Raw genomic sequence first — 22,760 nt, 5'->3', positions numbered from 1 at the left:
ACTGGCGCTCGTTATGCTCAATTTGCTCTTCTCACACAGTACTTGTTTCAACCAGAAGACGTTTCAGGTTGATTCCATATGAGCGATTGTACAACATTTCAACATTTTCTAAGTGAATACACGACAATAAATGTCGTTTACTTACAGTAGTCAAGCTTCCACGTATGCCAACGCTTTCCGGTGACATATTCGTTGTCTTTGTTAGCCTTATGACTTGAACTAGCAGCACAGAACTTACACTTAAGTCCATTCTCGTCGGAGTATTCGTATATGCAACCTAATTTATTTTGCATTTCTTTACCACTTGTTGTACATACTTTTCTCTTCAACATTTTAAAATATCGACACGAAGGCTGTTAATTTAACGAAATCGACATGAAAACTGTTAATTTAACGCACTACTGTATGTCTTGAGAAAGAGAACTGAGTTAAGTACAGTAGACAGTACAGCGACTGGTCACTCAACGAAATAAAATGTGCTAGCTAATGTGGCTTGCTGGTTATTTACACTGACAATCTGTGTGCGGGATTACAAAATGACTGCGCGGCAGGTTTACAACTAGTGCGCGGCTGCGCAGCTTAGAGGGAACTCCAACCAGAAATTTTAAGAAATTTCAAGGAAAGATTCAAACAAGAGGACCATGGAACCGTTCAGGAAAATTGAGACTAAAAGAATACAAAAGAGTAGAGGAGGAAATAAATCATTTCAAAGCCAATAACTATTTATTCCTTTAAATACAACAAAGCTGATCTTTATGAAGTGGAAAACATTTTCATATGTCCGAGACAGTATGCCACAGTGACAATTGTGGAAGAGCAGTAGCCTCAATGCTGAAAAAAATCAGTGTTACTTGCTCCTGGTTGCTTACTAGCAAAAGAAAAAAAAATGAACAAACATGAAAATATGGCAGAAAAATCGTGAGATTAAGAAAACAAATTCTCAGTGGAAAACCACAAAAACCTTTGGCTTAACTCCTTTGTGGAGTGAAAAGACCTCACTGCATATTTCTGGATGAACCTTATGAAATAAAGAAGTACAATTAGAGCAGAATTAATACCTGTATGCTCAGGTTGGGAAGCCAGTCAACAAGAGCTCCACATCTCAGCATGCTGATGGCAGCATTATGGGATGCCACTCACTACAGAGGTTGACAGTATGTGCAACTCTCTGAGGACAACATCATCTGGTGTGAGAAAAAGCCCAGCCAGGGTGAGCAATAAAATAACACAAAGCAGCAGGCCAAAGATGAACCAAATTGACTGAGAAATGTAAACATGAATGTTGTTAAACGGCTAATATTCTGACTTCATTCAGACTTCTGACTGTATCAGATGTAATTCTCCTAAATGTGGCATAAAGTCACAGCTGCTGAATGCAACTCACTGATTCATTTACAGAAGGAAGTCCCCATCCTCAGTCCTGCTATGGTTTAATTTGTTTGTCTCCCCTTCCTGCTTGATATAGGTTGCTCTTTATGCCTTTTCATACTAATACTCCTGCATATAGTAATTGAACATATTAAGTATTATAATGCCTTTCATTGTGAACAGTAGAATAAACTCATGTGGCCTGTACAATAAAAAGCTTTGAAACGGATTAATTTCTTCCAAAGGATGTATTTCTGAAGCCTTTCAAGAGCCTGTGGAAGCTTCCATCATGCAGTTTTCCCTCACTTGTTCTCCAGTACATGGAGAGCCACAGCAGGGCAGCTATGAGCACGGATATCACTGTGTTTTTTCCTGGCCATGTCCATGTCTACAGGTTTCCCTTGTATCTTCACATGCACACAACCATGAAAGTAGGGCATTTGGGTGCTGGAAGCAGACAGGGTCTCTGTGAAAATGTGAAAAATTGTGTCAGCGATTTGCAAATCCAGACCTACCAAGCAAGAATTAGGCTGTATGTAAGCAATCTCAGAGAACATCAACTATACATTTTATTGGTAACTTTATTAGACATGATGTAATTTTGTTCAAATATATAGTATAATGTATAAGAATAGCTTAAACTCAGGATTGCAAAAGGACCTAAAAATAATTACATACGCATTTCATGTGGTCATATTAATAAAAATAAAATTTATGGTAAATGTTCTTACCTAGCACTTTGCACGGAGCAAAACATTACATACACCACACAAGAATACAATCTGAAGCAACCAAAAATCAAGTTCCTTAAATGAAAACACAGACCATTGTGATAGATGGCCGGCTACATATTCCGGCCCTCACCCCCAGGCCGCCAGGAGGAGCTCTCCCGACAGCGTGGACGTGCCCCGAATTCCAGCAGGGCCTCATGGACTTTGTAGTTTTTATGCACAGCCCTGCTGGATGCCTTGGGGACCACCAGGAGTCGCTGTAGGGAGGCTCGTGGACTCTTACATACCCTATAACCCGGAAGTGCGTCATAATCCCATGACAGGAAGAAACGGCGTGCTTCCAGGTTGAAGAAAAGGACTGTTTACCCTGGCCTGGAAGTAATAAGGACTTGTGGGTTGTGGAACAGAAACCACTTCCGGGTCAGGGGGTATAAAGGACCATGGGAAAGCCCAGTACGCTGAGCTGAGCTGGGTGGACGGGTGGCAATGCGTCTGGGAGAGGAGGATTGGTTTATTTGTATTGATTAATTTATGAGTATTGTGGAGAGAAGGGTGCTTGGTGCACATTATTATAAAATAAATAATAATTGGATTTTTATCTGGTGTCTGACATCTGATCTGAGGGTTCAAGAGGACAACCGTGCCTCAAACTGTCACACCATCAAGTATCTTAATAATGAAGTAAATATATTTTTAGAATTTATGAGGCTGTACTGGGCACATGTCAGAACAGAAAACTCTCTTAAGTGGTACTGGGTAGACATGTTTAGTCTGTTGACTAATCTGCCAAATTAACATTACAGTAAAGACCTGAGTTTACCGAGGCCACTTAAATATTTTCACCTAAAGCTTTCTTCTATATAGCATCTTCTGTATCGGGTATGATACAATGGTAAGCTATAATGAAATGAGAGAATATTCTAGCTCAGCACTCATACATATGTGTTAAAAAACAGGAACACCTCCATGCATCCCCTCCAAGAAAACTACATTTTACAGTACATAGTTGCCAATCAGTACAATTCTCATCTATGGTCACAAGCTCTGGTTAGTGACCAAAAGAACAAGACTACTGTATGAGTGCAAGTGGCCAAAATGGGATTCCTGCATAGGAATGCTGCCTTCACTCCCCATTCCACGGAGAGTAGAACCACTGCTTCTCTGAATCAAGAGGTGCTCGCTGAGGTGGATTTTGCATGTACATAGGATGCCACTGGACACTTGCCACATGTGTACAAGGCACTGTCCACTGAGAGAAAATGCAGGACATGCTGAAGGGATTATATCTTGTGGAAGGGTCTGACAATTCCCCAGGAGCATGTTCCTGCTCTGACCCTCACCAGGATAAACAGAATAAAAATGATGATGGTGCAATATACACTTATCGCCATATAATGTGAACATACGACAAGAAACAAAATGCCACCAAAATCTATTACTAGTGGTTATGTAATATGTTTATCAGACTTAGCATACACAATAATAAGTTGAGAAAATCTGACTCTGTTGGACAAGTTACTAATTGCATTGCTTACCTGGCAGGCCTCCAAGATAAATTACAGAGTCTGGATGCTCCCATGTCTCTCGTAGCTGCTGAAATTCACCTTCAGATATAATCCACTTTTCTTCTGTCTCAGCCATTTTAAGAGACACTGTATGATTTGCCAAAGTCAAGCGCCACTCCTGACTTTGACCAGAACACAAGTTGGGAGGCAAGCCGTGTGACTCTAAAGTCTTTCCAAAAATAGTTAGGGCCACCAACTAAAATAAAAAAACAGGAGCAGTGGTTAGGGATGCTGCATTATATAGCCTTACAGTTTGAGCCTCAATCCTAATTCAGCCTTGGAGAGTAGGAAGTCTGTATGTTCAAAATGAACTTCTTCTTACACAGCCAACATGCTGGGATAAACAGTCAATCTAAAGTTAACAGGCACATACTGTATGTGTGGTTGTTTTCTGCTTCCAGGCAAATTTTGCCAGGGTTAGGTCCACCAACCTGAAAACTACTAACTACTGACGAGAGGAAAATGCACGGCACAGTGGTTAGTTGAGCAGTCTCGTGGCTTATAAAATGATCAACATGAATAAAAAAAAAATGTATTATTACATATGGCAACATATAAATAAAATCATATGTGAGCATAAATTATACATAAATGTGCCATGAAATATATGTACTTTGTTAGTTATTTCTGTGTAACTGTGTTGTACTTGTATGATGAATGGGAGAATCATCAGTTCTCATTCACTGGTAATGATTCATGCTGTCAACATCACGAGTTTGATCTGCAGCACTCCTGTTGAGCTCTGCTCAATCGATTTATTTGTCTCTACATGTCTGTCTGTCTGTCTGTCTGTCTGCATGAAACAACTCTGCTTCTAGAAAATTGATTTTGTTGAAATTTGGCACAGTTGTTCTTCAAGGAAATTTGTCAGAAGACTTCAATTTTCATTTAGATATTGAAAATACAGTGTGTTTTACAAATGTTTGGAATTTCAAAATTCTTCATTGACAAATTTGCACACATGTCTATCTTAAAACAGAGAAACATTCTTTGGCTTCAACAATGGACGACTTTACTGTTTTATACTTGTGCATATATATATTTTAATAAGCATAAAATTGCAATGGTATACTGCTTAATCAAACAAATAGCAAAACAGGTAGTACAGTTTACTTCAAAATCAATAAAGAGAAAACAAAACACAAATTGAAATACAAAGGAAAAAAAAAGAGAAACAAGTTTCAACCCCCACCCAAGTTTCTTAAAGAGTTTTAGTTTACGGTTTTAAACCACACAGTTTAGTCAAATCCCAGGGGAAGAGTGCAAGCACACAAACCACACCATTGGTACATCTGCTTACTTCGACTACTGTTTGGGGTAAGACAAATATTTAAAAAATGAAAGTAAGAAGAATGGAATTATTTAAACTTTGCTCTATAAGAAGAGAGTGAACAAATATGTACTCAGCATTTACAGTATGCTACACCATTCTCTGCACATATATCCATTAGAATATCAGAACATTTTTGACGTGGACAGGCCATTCAGAACAGTAAAGCACACCAATCCCATCCATCTAATTCCTCAATTAGAACATTAGTAAAAGTTTGACTCCAGTCATCCATCCATTTTTTCTAAACCCTCTTATCCTGAGTAGGGACACGGGGAAGCTGCAGCCCATCCTAGCTGGCATTTGGCGCAAAAAAGGAACAATCCCTAGACAAAGCACCAGCCCATCACAGGGTGAATACACACACGCCTGTCATTGCCAGTTCCCTTAACCTGCATATCTTTGGATTGTTTAAGGAAACCAAAGCACCCAGAGGGAAACCCATATGAGCATACAGAGAACATGCAAACCTCATGCAGGGAGCGTCTAGGACCTGAATCCCAGTGTCTCATTTAAGAGGTAGCAGCACTACCACTGTGGCACCTTGCTGCCCTCTGCACATACGGTGAGTCAGTACGTCTCTGACACTAAATTACTGGCAAAGCTCCAGGCGTGCTCTCCATCATCGTCCAACACAGCCAACAATTTTGCCTTGAGACAGATTTTAACTCTTCTTCGGGTACATCTCTTATAAATGTTATGTTTATGAAATCTGAACAACAGTTAGTCACAGACTCTCCAAATCCGACAACTAACAATAGCACATCAATCAATGCCATTTTTACATGACTGCTGTCTGTGAAAGCTTTTGAGCCACCAAAAGCCTACTTGTGCTCCATGTTTAACTCCATTGCAAAGTACTATTAAAAAAGCAAGCATTTAATGTAGTCTTCAAACACATGTAATTGCATTTTATTATCACTGTTACTTTTGAATATAACTCGCTGTTTTAAAATACTGTATTACATAAACAAACATGATAACTAATTCTTTGAAGTAGCTAAGTTTCAAATCATTTATTGTCCCCCAACACATCTAAATTTAATCCCATGCGTATATTTTCAAAGTTTTTACAATAAGAACTAGAAGCATGACAAGGCTGATTGTCTGGGGCTATTTTCACCTATACAAGCAAAACGTTTTAAAGTCACCATTATCTGTACAATGATTACATCAAGCCTAAAGTCACAGATATTTGTAGACATACTCACATAGAAGGTATGTTGAAAATAAATGCCTTAAAATGTGTTTTTTGATGTTTTTATGATGGTTTAGAAAATGGGTAAGCAAATACAGTTTTACATGGTGACAGACATTCCTTTATTCAGTTTCTTTCAACTTCTTTGCTCTTCACCTATATATTTACACACTTTGTTACCGACCAACATTTCCACAAGCTCTTAACTTGTGCTTGTACTTTTGTGTTCAGCCCGCTTTCAACTTGTTATTCGTTCTCAGAAAACGGACAAGTAAAGTACTACAAATAATGCAAGAATTTAAAAAAGCAGACTGGAAAATTAAGATTTGTTCAGGTCACGTGACAGATTGTGAGACATTGATAGGTGGGCACTGGTTCTACCCTCAATGTGAGGACCAAACGTCCATCCATCCATCCATCCATCTGTGTAACCCACTTATCCACAGAAGAGTCACAGGGTTGCTGGAGTCTATCCTAGTAATCATTGGGCACAAGATGGGAAGAACATCTGGATAATGTACTGGTCCATCACAGGGCAAACACACACATGCACAAACACATGCATGTGGGTCAATTTAGCAATGACCATTCACCTAATCTGCATGTGTTTAGAGGGGAGGAAACTGGAGCACTTGGAGGAATCCCACACGAACATGGCGAGAACGTGCAAGCTTCATACAGAGAGCAGCAAAGGACCAAATGTGATAAGGAATTTCAAGGCTAGTTTCAAAGATTGTTCAGAGAAAAGAAAACAAAACACACCACGCACATTCCTGATGTTGATATAAAAGCAAAACTAAAATATTGGCAAGTGATGTTTGTACACCATACAGTTACATTGATGTCGGCCTTAATGGTCCCCCTTCTTTGTTACAAGGTAGCCAGGCTAGGGTATACTTATTATATACTAGGAGCCAAACCTATCGCATGGAAACAGTTTGGCGCACACGTTCTCACTCAGCTATAACAGGCCACCTTGAAGTGTGGAATTTTTATTTTTTGGATCTTTTATTGAGTTTATGTAAAATTATATTAAAAACATAACATTCTGTACAATCAAGTCAAAACTTAACAAAACTAAATTCAAATCAACCCCCACCTATGAGAAAGAGAGGAATGCCGACAGCCAGAGTAAAACTATTGAGAGTAGTAAAGAGAGAAAGGAGTCTTTCCCCCAATATAAATACTTATTCTAGAATGCTACTGATTAGGTCCTGCCAGGTTTTAAAAAAGTTTTGAACAGATCCTCTAAGTGAGGATTAGATTTTTTCCAATTTCAAATAACATATAACATCAGTTACCCACTGACTTAAAAGGGGAGAGTTAAGATTCTTATACCTGAGCAAAATAAGTCTACGTGCCAATAGTGTAGTAAAGGCAATCACAGTTTGTTTGTCCTTCTCCACTTTAAGCCCATCTGCGAGTACATGAAACACAGCTGTTATTGGATTAGGAGGGACTGTGTTACCAAGGCTATCTGATAGGCATTTAAAGATTTTGGTCCAGAATGATGTTAATTTGGTGCAGGCCCAGAACATGTGGCTTAGTGAAGCTGGAACTTAATTGCAACATTCGCAGGTTGGATCTTGCCCTGGAAACATTTTGGACAATATTAAGTGAGATAGATGTGCTCGATAAAAGATTTTAAGATGAATAATTTAATGCTGTCAGTGTGGTATTTTAAATTTTGACACTATCAGGAGAAAACAAAAGTACCTATAGAAAATCCACAGAGCAAACAGACAACATACAACAACAAAGCAGCAGTGAATTGAATCCTACTGCCTGAGCATGGATAGAAGCACTAACCATTGTGCCTACCATAACTAATGTGTCACTCAAAAATACACATTTCATAAAGGAAATTAAATTCTATTCTTTTAAAGCTGCTGGAGAACATATTACATAGTGTAGTGATCTCTGAGTGAATAAATGAAAAATAAGTATGTTCATTACCTGCTGAGTTTCATTTAGGCACAAAGACAAAGACAGGTTACTTTGAAAATCTAACACAGCAAACAAGACCCCATTGCTAATGACAGGCCTCAGAGACAGCTCGACAGTCAGACTCCAGTTTTCTGCTTCTGCTTGACTCAGATTTGTGTGGAAAACTGAAAAAAGGAATGAAAAAAAAAAATTAATGTGGACAACAGTCACACTCACTGCCCTTTTGTGTGACCTAAACTATTTGCAGACTTTTTACGGTTTCTTCCCTGCCCATCAAAACGTGAAATTGCACTAATGTTAATAATTACCATAAATAAGACATGTCTGCAAAAACTAAAGTGTACAAACTTTCAGATGATGAAATAGGATACACTGCTTGCAAGATGGCAATGAAGATGTATAAAATGAAATGCCAATGTGATGTACAAAAAAAAAACCTTCTGTGAGCCAAAAGTTATCCTAGAAAGTAACTCTTTGGGAAGCTGATCACCTAAAACCACCTTAGCATTTTTTTTTAAGTTTATTTTGTAGTTACTAAGGCATTTGATTATATTCAACAAGGCTGCCAGTTCAAAACCTATCAGCGATTCACTTTGTGATGCTAAACAAGTCACTTTGCCTGAAGACGATCACATTGTAAAAAAATACATATGAAGAAATATCTAGTACAATAACATGCTCAATCCAGTTCACAGTCTAGTGTAGCAGCAGAGCCTACACTAAACGCTCGAGCACAAGATAGAGGCTAACCTTGGACAAATCTCATGCCCATCAGAGGGCACATTAACACACATACACTCAGACAGTGCTAATTTAACCTTGGCAGTTAACCTAATGTACATGTCTTTGCTATGTGGGAGAAAAACTGAAGTACCTTGAGAAACCCCCACAATTACACAGTAACCAGGTGCAGAATTGTTACTAAGGATGTTAGATCCATGATGTAGCACTGCTGGCACTAAGATGCCCACTAATGTTTGTCTTTGAGAGATCTGGTTGATCATTAAGCAGATATAATGTAAAAACAATGCAACATCTCCAGATAGTAAGGACTAGCCATGCATTAATGTGTGGAAAGTATAATATTCAAAATGTGAAAACTATTTTGTTAAGGCTGTATTCTGTCTTGGTGCCCATTTATTCATCATTCCTGCCGTGTGCATCATACATAATATTCTCCTTACTGTACCATAACGTTATGAAATCTACTTAACTCAATTCAGGGTTTTGGGAGGTTAAAGCATATCCAGGCAATACTAGGCACAGCACAGTAATCACGCGTGGACAGGATGCCAGCCCATCACTGGTTTATTTCATTCACAAACAACCCATCATTCTACATGGGATAGTTTGGAATTGCCAGTTAATTTAACCTGAACACTGTTATGAATGTGGAAGAAAAATCCATGCAGATCAGGACAACATGCAGACTCCATATAGATGACAACAAAGAGGCATTGCATTCAAATCCAGGATGTTGAATCCATGAGGCAGCAGTATTAAGCATTGCTCCACCATGCTACCCAGCAGTATAATGTACCATTCTCAAACCGGCTACTTCCAGTTTATGCTAGACGATGGTTGGAGCCTGTCCTGGCAGCACGGGGTGCAAGGTAGGAAACTGCCCTGACTACAGCACCTGTCAATTGCAGGGATCATGTATGCATGCACCCACAGGGCCAGTGTGGAATTGCTAATTAACCCAAGCCAGTTCATTATGGAATGTGGGAGGGAAACCCACACATAAGCTAGAAAAAATGCAAATGCCACACAGATAACGTCTGGGCATGTGATTCAAACTCAGAATAATGAACCATGAAGCAGCAGTGGTAACAACTGCGGTCCCATGCTTTGTCACATAAAACAATATTATGTGTATTTGTGCTTCTACCTTGTGGCACCACTGTCCTGGGGTCAAATCCAAGCTAAGTCATTGCCTATACAGTATAGTAATTGCATGTTCTCCTGCAGGTTTTCTCCATGTCCTATCTCAAATATATTCCTATTAGATCAATTTGTGACTCTATATTACCCAGTTAGAGAGAAGGTGAATGCATGAGTGAGTGAGTGGGCCCTGTGAAGAACTGGCAGGCAGGCAGTCAGCTTGGTTTGGTTTCTGTCTTGCACTTGATAAAATTGGGATAGACCCTGGCTACCTATAATTTACTACTAGACAAAACTGGTTTAGTATAAAACTCCCAGAAGCAAACTGCAGTAAATGTAAATATTTCTCAACACAGGCTTAAATAATGCATTGATGTAACTTGTGAATCTTGGAAGTGGTGAAACTGAAGCCATATAAAATAATGATGTACATCAAAGTAATCTTACAGAGGGAATCAAACTCAGCAAATCCTGAGCCAGGAAAATAGGAGCCAGGTACAATGGTGTCCCAACACTTTCGACTCTCTGAAGATTCTATGGTCTGGTAAAGGACCTTGGAATCCTGTTTCACCCAGTCCCAGTTTCGAAGGCAGCCATCCAGGGAAGGATTTATCTAGAAGGTGAGAGTGCACATTGAAGTCAAAATCCCATGATAAATCCACAGCACATATCTGAACTACGGCATGAAAAGAGGGTACATTTAAAAACTGTTGGTCCTGATAAAGTCCGGAGTTTGTTTCATGAGTAGAGTAACCAAATGTACATTTTTTCTTTTGTTACTCATTTATTCGCTCCTCCAGCACAAACATGTTAAACAGTTTGTTATGATACAGTATATGCAATGAATCGAGGGAATGAGAGCTGGGAGATATGACATTCAGACTTGAACTTACTACCTTTAATCAAAATTCCTGACATACAATATCTCACAAATAGTTTCATTAACACTAATTTTTCTAATCTTTACAGAAAAAGAAGAAAATGTTTTTCCATTTCATTTTAGCCAGATTTGAAATGGCATGGATGACTGGTGACCTATTCATGCCAGCAATTTATCTAAGTGGGCAATGACATCTGACCCATTTCGCACAGTGCAGGTACAGCCAATCAAGTCTTGGATGAAACTTGATCTGCTATGTTGCACTGTTTTAAGTTGATTTTTGTTGTTTTACAAGAAAAGCAGCCATCAGTCTAACTGCAGCAGATTTAAATATGTGGGCAGCACAGCATGGCAGCAGGTATTGCTGCCTCATGGATCCAGTATCTTGGGCGTGAATTCTGAACCCACATGTAGTGGTGTAGCCAAGAATTAGTTGGGGAGGGGGGGGGGGATGAAAAAGTACATGAATCATAATTCTTTCTACTGTAAGTCAGTTGTAACTGTCAAACATATTTTGGAAGGTTCATATCCAAAATCTCCCCCCAGCTGCAGTTATGTCCAAGATACCATTCGTGTGGAGTCTGCACATCCTCTCCATGTCTGAAGGGTTTTTTCTCCCACATCCCGAAACATATGAAGAATACGTTAATCGGTGATTCCAAATTGACAGTGTGAGATGTGCGAGCAAGCAAGCAATGCAGTTGACTGGTGCCTTTACCAAGGCTAATTCTAACCTTGTGTCTAGTACAACTGGGACAGACTCCAGATCTCTGTGATACTGATTTGAATTAAGAGGCTTTGAGAATGTTATGTCATTGTAATTTTAATTGCCCATCTCAGATTTCTCACTCACCATGAAAGGCACAATATTAAGTAACAACTGATTTGACATAAAATACTAATTTAAAACAACTCATTGCCATTCACTTTTTTTCTAGTGCTTTGTTACTGAGATTACTCACATGCACTGGCACACTTGTGTTGGGCACTAATGCTCCAATGCCAATCTTCAGGACTCCAATTTCTTCTTGGAATTGGGTGATGTCTCCTAGATGGTTCACCTTAATGATGTCGTCATTATCCACTGACACGAGTATGAAGGAGTTTTTTATTGCAACAGAGATCTGGGGAAAGGGAAACAAGAAGACTGTCTGCAGTAGCAACAAATCTGTAGATCTATGCCCTTGGGTGCCAGTGTTATGTGGGAGGCTGCCAGACATGGAGTCTAACTGGCTGTAGTGTGGATAGGAAGATGATTAAAGAAAGGCTATGCTAATTTAGTAAAAAGAGGTTAAGACAGGTAAAGATGTCAGATGCACACATGAGGTCAGCTGTGGTTATCAAGCCACATTACAATGCCCAAAGGTCAACACCACCAGCCATCCAGATTAAGTCATCTTTTAAATAAAAAATAATGATAATACTGTATATATATATACACTGTTAAATAAACAATTTTAGATTCACTAAGCTTCAAGACATAATAAACTAACATTTTAGAGATAATGACCCCTATGCTTCCATGTATGTTTTTTATTCATAGATAATGTTTGAAAGCACAGTGTTTGTCAAAACGGCTGTTAGACAAATGAAAAATTATATTTAACAGTATGGTAGTGGAATTTAAGAGATTTCTCTTTATATCTTAATTAAATTCCTCTTTCTTATATAGTTTAAAATACAGCACTTATTTTTGATAACTAGTAATTTAGTAACTAGTAAGGCAGTTATTTAACGCAATGACTACATCTGCAAAGTTTTAAGGCAATATAGTTCTACTCATTTATCGTGGCACTGGATGTGCTGCATGTTGATTAGCACATGCAAGAAAGATTTTTCACTTTACTTTGTATACATCACAATATCCATCCATCCATTTTCCAACCCGCTGAATCCAAACACAGGGTCACGGGGGTCTGCTGGAACCAATCCCAGCCAACACAGGGCACAAGGCAGGAAACAATCCTGGGCAGGGTGCCAACCCACCGCAGGACACACACAAACACATCAAGCACACACTAGGGCCAATTTAGAATCGCCAATCCACCTAACCTGCATGTCTTTGGACTGTGGGAGGAAACCGGAGTGCCCGGAGGAAACCCACACAGACACGGGGAGAACATGCAAACTCCACGCAGGGAGGACCCGGGAAGCGAACCCAGGTCCCCAGATCTCCCAACTGTGAGGCAGCAGCGCTACCCACTGCGCCACCGTGCTGCCCTACATCACAATATTTACCCAAAAAATCTACAGACTTACTATTTGGTATTTTTCATTTACAATTCCTCATAGATAAGATGCCACAACTTGGGAGCCAACAGACCTGTTTTCTACCTTTCCTTCCTACTAAGTGTTAGATTACATTATTAAAACATCATTAAAATACCATATTTTAAAAAAGGAAGGAAAATAGAAGCAGAGAATAAATTTTTTTCTCAGTAAAAGACTGTTTTCAAAGCAAGTCCAGATTTGTGAAGGGAAAGCACCAAACACCAGTCCACATGTGCCCATTTCTGAGTCAGGTGATCGGTATGGCATTCTACTGTAGTTTGGCTTAATGTCTAAGGTGACATTTAATTTGCGTCACCGAGTCAGTGCATGGGCGGCACGGTGGTGCAGTGGGTAGCGCTGCTGCCTCGCAGTTGGGTGACCTGGGGACCCGGGTTCGCTTCCCGGGTCCTCCCTGCGTGGAGTTTGCATGTTCTCCCCGTGTCTGCGTGGGTTTCCTCCCACAGTCCAAAGACATGCAGGTTAGGTGGATTGGCGATTCTTAATTGGCCCTAGTGTGTGCTTGGTGTGTGGGTGTGTTTGTGTGTGTCCTGCGGTGGGTTGGCACCCTGCCCGGGATTGGTTCCTGCCTTGTGCCCTGTGTTGGCTGGGATTGGCTCCAGCAGACCCCCGTGACCCTGTGTTCGGATTCAGCGGGTTGGAAAATGGATGGATGGATAAGCTACATGAGTTGGTGATTTTGATTGGCTGGGTCATACCCATGCTATGAACAGACCAGTTGCCTTTACTTAGGCTTGCTTACATTCTTATGATCTTCTTCATAGCAGGTACATATCATATACCTGTACTGTAGCCCCTCACCTAGTGTAGCAGTTTGGGCTAATTTCTCAATGCAATTGTTTTTGGAATTGGCTTTTATAACATGGATTTTAGTTTTATTTATTATTATTTTTGTATCATTTTGACAGCTAATGTTCTTGCCGCATGTTTTGTATGCACTGTATATTTTAATTCATTGCTATATTTAATCATGCATTGCAGATTTTGTTTAGTTGATTTGCAACAACAGTACAACAATCACTTGAGTTCAAATCTTAGCCCTGCCTGGAAGAATCAGCCGGTTTTCCTTTTGTGTACTTGATACTCTTCTTTCAGTATCGCAAAGACAAAAAGGTAACATTAACTGACCAACCTATACTGTAACGTGTAATGGACTGGCATCCCATCTGGGGTGTGTATCCTGTCATCCAAAAATGTAATTAAACAAATTTTGAAAATGAATGAAAGATAAACCTATATTAGAAAACTTAAAAGCGTAAAATTGTGCAAAAGTAATACAGTAACCAAAAAAGCTATAAAAAGGCTTCAAATTATAAAAAAAAGATACAAAATATACATTCTAAATACAAGTAATAAAGTTGCAGCTATAAGAAAACTGAAAAATTAAATATTTTAGTAAGTGATGGTGTGTATATATATATTCATACATGTATAGAAGGTGCAAACTCCACACTCGCATTGACCAGGCCAAGATTTAATCTCTGTCTCCTGAAGCGGTGAAGTTCTGTTGAATTTTATGTTTCCAATAAAACTGAGATGCTGAAGAAGCAGGTGGTTAACTGCACAGAATATATTAAATTATGTAACTGGAGTGTATTAATTAAGTATAAAACAAATGTGTAAGCTTGACTGACCAATTGCATCATTATATATGTTAAACTTAAGAAAGTGAGTAGAATTTGACTTAAAATGAGTCGGATTGAACCAAACCTAAATCTAATAATCACTTCAAATACAATTTTGTTTTATAGAGGACTTGCAAGATTAGTAATTTATGATAATTGTATTGCTACTCTTTGATATTGCTGTTACTCTTTGTTTAATACATTTTATTAGTTCCATATAGGCAGTAAATAAGCCAGTATTAACCTGGGAAGCCTTAAGGTTGGTTTGAGAGGTTTATAATGTTTATGTGCTTGAAACGTAGGTGTGCAATTAAGGATATGTATGCTCAATATGGTGTATTTTTCATTACGGTACTTACACTGTGTTATATTACAAAAAGTTTATTTTTAAGGTGTATTCCTAATGTTGCCCTGTTCTGAAGAGGTAGAATAAGTAGCAAGAGAAAAAAAGATCCTAGGAAAAATAAAACACTGGGTTTTATTTACCTTTGTTTTTTTTTTACTTTGTCCACAATGGCATTTATTTAGGAATGTGCACACAGTAATAAAGATCTTGATGTTAATATTCATGTCATCACACTCATGAAATCACTGAATATTAACCTAGTACATGCTGGTCTATTTTTATAGGACTGATTAACATTGATAACATCTATTTAGTGTAGTTACAATAGGCCAGCCATTTAAGCTCCAGTTATTGACTGAGATGGAATGAGTAATGCCATTTCTCTTCTTGCTTGTAATATTTTTTCTGTATGGACTGACGTTGACAGGATGTCAATGAGACACAAAAAACAGGCATTTGATACTTGGATTATTGTTGCTACCAGAACATAAAGCTTATATATAATATACCCGCTTCCAATGTCCATCGTTAATAACTGGTCCACTGCTGATTCGAATCAAAGATGATCCTTCATGAAGATGTACTTGTAGAAACCTGTCCTGTAGACTTAAGAGAAACCAGCTTTCCTCTGTCCTCATGTTTCCATGAAAGATGACACCTTCAGGGTCAAAGGTACGTAGTTCAAATGAGGATTCAAAACTGGATTTAAAAAAAAATTAAAATGTAGACATGGTGTTAGGACAGAAGGTAGTTTGCAGTTTTCTACCACAGCCATAATGTTGGTTAGCAGATTAGCACCTCTAAACTAATCTGATGTAATTATATATGTAGATCCACAATAGGCACCTAACCCTGACTTATGTCCAATTCTGGACTGTACAGAAATGAATGCATCTGAAGGTCATGCAGACTTCTGGCTTTTAATCCATCACTGTTGGAACATTACGGTACTTTGAGTAGATGGTCTAAAGATGTAGTAGATGGTTTAAAGGTCTAGGAAAAACCTTTTTTATTTAATGTAAATGTGTCACTTCATGTGCTGTTGCCCATATCTTTTACAGATTAGTTGCCACTGCTTTTTAAATATTTCATAACCTTTTCCTGGCATATATTTTCTCTCTCTAGCAAACTCTATACCATTCATTGTTACAGTAACAGAACTGTATAAAAGAAATATTCTTTGAGACTATTTCTGAAGAAAACAAACATGACAGAATAAATATAACTTAAGATAATAATGTATTTAGCTGGAACTATAAACTGTTAACTTAAAATATTACTACATACACATACACTTTGATATTTGTAAATATACTTTTGTTTCTTTTATAATATATAATATGTTGATTTTGATACATCTGTTCAAATATGTATTCAAATATATTGATAATGGTAACTGATCCATGACGGCCCTCTGGCCTTTCTTAAAAAGGAAATACGGAAAGCAAATATGATGAAATGTTTTTAATTATGCGTGTTTTCAAGGTTGGTGGCACTAAGGGAGATGCTGCAGCCTCACAGCTTCCGAGTCGATGATAAAAACAAAAGCCAAGTAACTGATTGTGTGCACTTTGCCATTTCTTTGTGTCCCCATCCCAATGAAACGACTTCAGTTAACTGACATTGTGGAAATGATGCAGGAACATCTCAGAGTGTGCCTGTGATGGACTGACATCCTGTTCAGTGTTTGTCCACACCTGCACCCAATGCTGCCAAAATGGGCACTAGCTCCCTGCAATCAATAAGAATATTTTGAAAATAAACAGGTGCTTTGGAGACAGCACTTAAAACAAATAAAATATATAGTACCTGTGAATATCAGAAATCTGAAACTGCAGGAGTGGTACTGCATCAGACTGGTGCTGGCCAACGTACAGGACGCCTGGAGATTTCTGATTCTCAATAGCTACGCATATATCTGCAGGCTTAATAGAAACAATGAGATAAAAACTTTATAAATCTGGTCAATGTACAAACACCTTGACTGCATGGCTCTTCTGAATAAACTCTATCACATATAATCAAGGGCTTAGGGCTGATAAGTTACCATAGCTATAAAAATGGGTTCTATAGAGTTTAGTAACATGCAGTTCTAACATTTTAATTTATTATTGCCTCAGTTTATCAGTTTCTGATTTTGTTAGGTTTAAGGTTAGGGTTAAATGAACAACCCAAATATATACTCATTTTCACAAGGAAATACCTGTACATGAATCAAATTACTCATTCAGATGAGACACTTTGATATGTACAACACAGAGATTATGTATGTCAAATAAAAAAGCAATAACATGTAATTCATATTCATACCATTGGTAACATATACGTAACCATTTTATTTCCCACAGATACTTGATTGTTTCATCGAGCGAGTTGTTCCCCTTGGTGATTTGAGCCCAAAATACTGCACAAAAATGTTATAGACTGTCACCCGGTGCGATCTGCACAAAAAAGCTGCCTTCATTATATTTAATATATATATATATATATATATATATATATATATATATATATATATATATATATATATATATATATATATAAACACTTTAAACTCTTCTGTCTGTAATTTAAAGTAATTACTGAACAGTACACAAAAACATCTGACTTCTGTAATGCCTAAAGCATCCTATACGTAGGCCAGCAAAAGTAAAATGCAAATCAGTCCCATCGTGCAGCATCTTGTAAATAATTATTTATTATTTGACTGACACCTTTATTCGAGGCAACATACAACATTTAAGATGCAATTGGAGGACAGGTGAAATGACCTGCTCATGACCACACAGTGTCAGTAGCTGAATTTGAACCCTGAGTCTCATGGTTTGAAATTCAAAGACTTAACCATTACACCATTAAAATTCAGAACTGGCCAACTAATCTTGCATTCATCTATCCATTACTGAACCTGTTTAATTCAGTTAAGATCCAAAAGAAAACAGAAAGCAAATAGATTAACATGCAATACCACCCAAGCAATTAGAAGAAAATGGCCATTCTTTAACCTCACATCCTAATAATAATCAACATTCTAGCACAGGTACTGAAGATTTAAGTTAAAACACACTGGTTTACAGGTAACAGCCAAGAAAGCAAATTATATAAAAGTTTTAAAATATTCTTATCTAAATAATAAATATTAGTTTATCTGGTATTTCAAGGGCAAGCTATATATATATATATATATATATATATATATATATATATATATATATATAGTGGCTTTATGGGATCTTTAGATGTTTATTTTCAATATGGACTTGTCAAGAATTGCGACTTGCTGCTCCGTGTTGCGAAAAAAAAGCTCATAAAATCAAAAGGTAATGAATTTGTGAATTTTATTTCCCCAAGTACAGAGCAGAGGACAGCATAGTCCCGGACAGAATGCCGATGCACTCTAAAAACGCTCGATCAAAGCGAGGGGGGTTTAACTAATACGTCGGCAATTCTTGGTAGTGTGAGGTTAAAGTAAAATCTGTGGAGGAAAGCCATGCGAGAGGGCATTCCAACTGCACATAAGGAACCCATAGCGCAGAATCCAAATGATATAGGATGTTGACGTCACTTCAGATTCTCCCAGAAAGAATACAGAACGGCCCCTTTGGGGATGCGAGGACTTGGGGCGTCATACACAGGACAACTCTTAATAAGAGGGGAAAAAAAACCAAATACAGCCTTCAATGCTGCTCATGTATCTGTAGTAATGTACTTTACAAATACTCTTGTACTTTAAAGAACACCTTATGCGAACGGTCCTACGCCTGCACGGATTGTGTCTGTTTCAATTCCTAGGCAACCTGGCACACTTACTCTTTTCAGCGTCTTTATGTTTTTGGTATTGAGGTGCTGATTAATTTCTATGCAACCTTCAGTAGAACATCTGCTTCAACATGTTTGGTATATCACTATTTATTACATCTGGTTTTCTAAAATTCAAATCCTAAGTTCTTGGTTAAACGAGCTCAAACGCGTTATCACAGTAACAGTTTAAACACGTGACCGAAGAAGCCGTGTGACACAACTAAGCGCCTTGATATCGCGCTTGCGCAGTTCGCAGTGCGTAAGCGTCGTCTCATAAACACAGAATGATCTGATTGGTCTGATATTGCCTGTTTTTAATAGGATTGATGTGATTTTAATACCTTGAAGGATGTACGCTGCAAAGTGCTGTTCGACTTTACTGCTTTGTCGGTAAACTGAGAAATGAGTCGCATTTAAAATACGGTAGAAATGAGGATAAAAAAAATAATATATATATATATATATAAGAAACCAAAATTGGGCATGAAATACGTGACTGTCCAGAGAAATACGGGACGTCTGGTAACCTTAATGTTAACCAAATGCCTAATGATGCCCTTAAAATGGATCATTCTACGTGTATGAAACTTATTATTTGATAACATACCCTGAAAGCAAGTATAATTTCCTTTGCTTTATTCATCTGGTAGTAAAAGAAAAAAAAAAACACGAAAATGCGTGCTATTTCCTTTGGGAGTTTTGTGTAATGCATTTATTTGTCACTTATTGCTTAGTAACACAAGTAGCCTTTCTTGAGTTTTGTTAAATATTATCAGCTTGCCCGTGTTCGAAAGTGTTGCCTTTGGTGCCATTTAAGGCCCGCAGGCTGATAGATGCGTCAACTTTAAATAGCAGGGGTGTCCATCTCGGATCCTGGAAGGGCTACAGGGTCAGCAGGTTTTCATTCTAACATTTTTTTAATAAGTGACGAGTTTGCCTGCTAATGAACTTATTTTGCCTTAATTTTGATTAAGACTCCTCAATTATTTCTTTTTTTCCTAAATTAGCAGCCAGACAGTAATGAGATATAAAATGAGCCAACACATGACCAGCTAACATGTCCATCATACAATATTTGAAAATGAAGAAAGGTAAAGGTCTCAGAAATGGTGATCTGTTCAGGTCTCAAAAACATATTGGCAAATTAACAAGAAGGATCAGCTTGTAATTAAGAAACTGGTTGGAGTTTGAGGCCCCGAGTTAGCTGGTCCTCTGTTAGCTCATTTTGTTTCTCATTTTTGTTTGGCTGACATTTAAGGGAAATAGAAGTGATTCAGAGGACTGAGTGACAAAAAACAAATAAATTAAAATGAATGAAAAGGAAGTCAATTAACAGCACAAAATGGTCACTGCTTAAGAAAGTGGCAGGAAGGAAAACCTGCAGCCTTCCAAGACTGGACTTGGACATCCCTGTTCTAGCATTAAAGCCATCACTTCATTATTCTAGGTTTCACAGTGTCAGTAATAAAACCCTTTAATTCATAAATGATCATAGACAAGTGCAGTAGAGGTGCTGAGAAAATGAAAGGCATAAGAGAAGTGTTACCTTTGACAGGTGCCTGGTTTCTCCAAGGACTGAAGAGCCCAGCAGCCACAGTAGTAAAGAACTGACTTTAAATAAAACATCCATTTCTCTTTCCAGTGAGCTCTGCTGCCTTCCACTCAAGGACTATGCAAAACGCCTCTTGCTGAAAGATGCAAAATGATGACCCTCAAGTGAACAAGAGCTTATTTGTGCACAGATGTCTATAGTCGGAGAGTCTAAACATGCAGCTTTGCGTCACATTTTTAAGAATGTCAGTAAGTGCATTTTGAGAACAGATTGTAAGACACAATCACAAACTAGGCTAATAACAGCAAACGACGGGAGGGGAAAAGTCAGCATATCAAAATAAACATTGTTATGCTTGTGGGCTAGACACAATTGAGCTGCCCTTTGCTTTATAGGTTACAATCAGTGTGAAAAAAAAACACTTCAAGCTGTTTTGCAGATGTGTGTTCTTTGGTGCAGGACTTTCCAGCTAAGACTTTGCAAACTTAAGTAAATCCTTGCACATGTTTTTATTTCTGTGCCGTTTCAATTTTTTCTTTGCAATCAGTATACTATTTTTGAATGACTGCACTTCAATGCCCTGCCTGTACAGACTGAGAAAATTTAAGTGAAATGAATTTTATTCTCCAGACAAACTAAATAAACTTATTACTAAATAAAGTATTAGGTGGTTGTTCGTTAGTCCATTAATTTTTGAACACACTTTTTCCTATATAGTGACGTGGAAACTGTTGCATAATAAGACAGAGTCTTGTACAAGCGAGGAACTAGTATCGGATTGAATGCAGGTCTTTTGCAGGTTATCTCATGCACATACACACACCTGTTTGGATCAAGGCTGCCGTGAAGGAGAAAATGCATTCAGCAGATTCACACAGACATTGACAAGACTGAGAGCTGAACCAACGTCCATAGAGGTTTGAGGCAGAAGCACTAGGCAGTGCACTAGTGTCAGTCCTGTTCAGGCCAATCTGAATAAAACTGTAGAGTTCATGGGGAAGCTCCTCAATCATCCATGCAACAAGTAATGTAATCATGCCTTGTTTAATAAATGGACAGTAAGCTTCATTCGTTTCATGATTTTCCTCTTTTAAAACGCCCCTTTTCTAAAACCTTTTAATCCATCACATAGTCCCTTGAATACACAAGTGGCCTCATTAATCTTGACATGGATGAAATTGTATCCACCCACCTATCCATCATCTAATCAGCTAATAGAGCGGAGGGGCACAGAGAACTGGTGTCTATCCTGGCAGTACTGTATAAAAGGTGGAAACCAATCCTGGACAGAAGCGATAAAATTCCCTTGCTGATTTGATGGCATTTAGGTGTTGCTCTGAAGCAGAAGGAAAAGATGAAGTTTGACAACACAGACAAAAAGAGGCTTCATCTTTTTAAAAATGTGCCTAGCACAAACTTAGGAGCTCTGTGAGGTGGGATGTGTTCAACTTTACAAGTTCAGGGAGAAGCTCAGGGCCAACAGACTGTGAACGAGCCATTTTGATCATGTTTGATATTTCCAGAGCCTTTTTTGGGATTTATTTGAAGGAAAAACAGAATCTGCTGGATAAACAATATCTCACTTGCCTATTTATTTCCATGTCAGCATAGACTCCCATTAACCAGATGTTTAACAAATCTGCGTTTGTTACCTCTTCTCACTGCCTGCAAGAGGAAAATGGGGTCAGAAAGGTTCTGATAATCAAAACTGCTGAAGGCAACCCCATTATTTTCAGATGCTGTCTTTTGTGTAGCAGCTTTACCAGTGTGCATTTTCTAATAGTTCCTGACTAGAATAGACTTACTTTTTCTGAGTCATTTTCGTTTTGTAAAGAGTGCCCCTGTGCTACTATTAAAAGCATTCGTATCCAATGTAAATACTGTATTTTGATATTAAGGAATCCTCAGTGTTGATACAGCATTTATATTTAGGTCCAAGAGGCACTCACTTGGAAATGGCCACACATTAGCTACTCTCTCTAACTTACCCATCCACTCTTCAGACCCAAACATATATTTCTGTCCCTGTACATCTACTAGTACAGTACAAGAATATTCTACCTTAACTGGATGTAAGGATGCGCTGAGGTTGAAGAACTCCTCCTGAATTAGCAACTCTTAGCCCAGCAAAGGAAACTCTCAAAGCCAAGTATGATGACACCATGGTAATCGGTCCCAACCAGTCGTCCTTTACAATGACCAGACAAAAAAAGTTTGTCAAGAACAAAACAATACACTCCAAGT

General features: G+C 38.2%; 1 protein-coding gene across 2 annotated transcripts; it reads right to left on the bottom strand.

Annotated features, from left to right (window-relative positions):
* Window positions 1-591: 591 nt before the first annotated feature.
* Window positions 592-21,155, bottom strand: LOC114643685 (growth arrest-specific protein 6-like). Of its 2 annotated transcripts, none has more exons than XM_028792199.2 (8): window positions 20,511-21,155; window positions 16,973-17,088; window positions 15,673-15,862; window positions 11,866-12,027; window positions 10,471-10,636; window positions 8,149-8,303; window positions 3,635-3,860; window positions 592-1,834 (listed from the first exon to the last, which is right to left on the bottom strand). In XM_028792199.2, exons 1-8 carry the CDS (start codon window positions 20,592-20,594, stop codon window positions 1,671-1,673), a joined length of 1,263 nt encoding a protein of 420 aa, XP_028648032.1. In that variant the 5' UTR covers window positions 20,595-21,155; the 3' UTR covers window positions 592-1,670. The 2 variants fall into 2 exon arrangements, 1 of the variants encoding a protein (XP_028648032.1); XR_007934085.1 differs by lacking the exon at window positions 592-1,834 and adding an exon at window positions 3,253-3,275 and having other exon boundaries at window positions 3,314-3,860.
* Window positions 21,156-22,760: the final 1,605 nt, after the last annotated feature.

The sequence above is a fragment of the Erpetoichthys calabaricus genome, chromosome 2, assembly GCF_900747795.2.
Source record: "Erpetoichthys calabaricus chromosome 2, fErpCal1.3, whole genome shotgun sequence".
Taxonomy (NCBI): Eukaryota; Metazoa; Chordata; class Cladistia; order Polypteriformes; family Polypteridae; genus Erpetoichthys; species Erpetoichthys calabaricus.
This window is presented reverse-complemented; position numbering and strand designations above follow the sequence as displayed.

What these genes read in the sequence shown, in the direction of transcription:
- LOC114643685 (XM_028792199.2), bottom strand. Translation starts at nt 20,594, where the DNA reads ATGGATGTTTTATTTAAAGTCAGTTCTTTACTACTGTGGCTGCTGGGC. An exon ending in ACACAAGTGTGCCAGTGCAT is followed by an intron (nt 10,637 to 11,865) that starts GTGAGTAATCTC and finishes CTCACCTTCTAG; the next exon opens with ATAAATCCTTCCCTGGATGG. An exon ending in TGCTGAGTTTGATTCCCTCT is followed by an intron (nt 8,304 to 10,470) that starts GTAAGATTACTT and finishes TCCTTTTTTCAG; the next exon opens with TTTTCCACACAAATCTGAGT.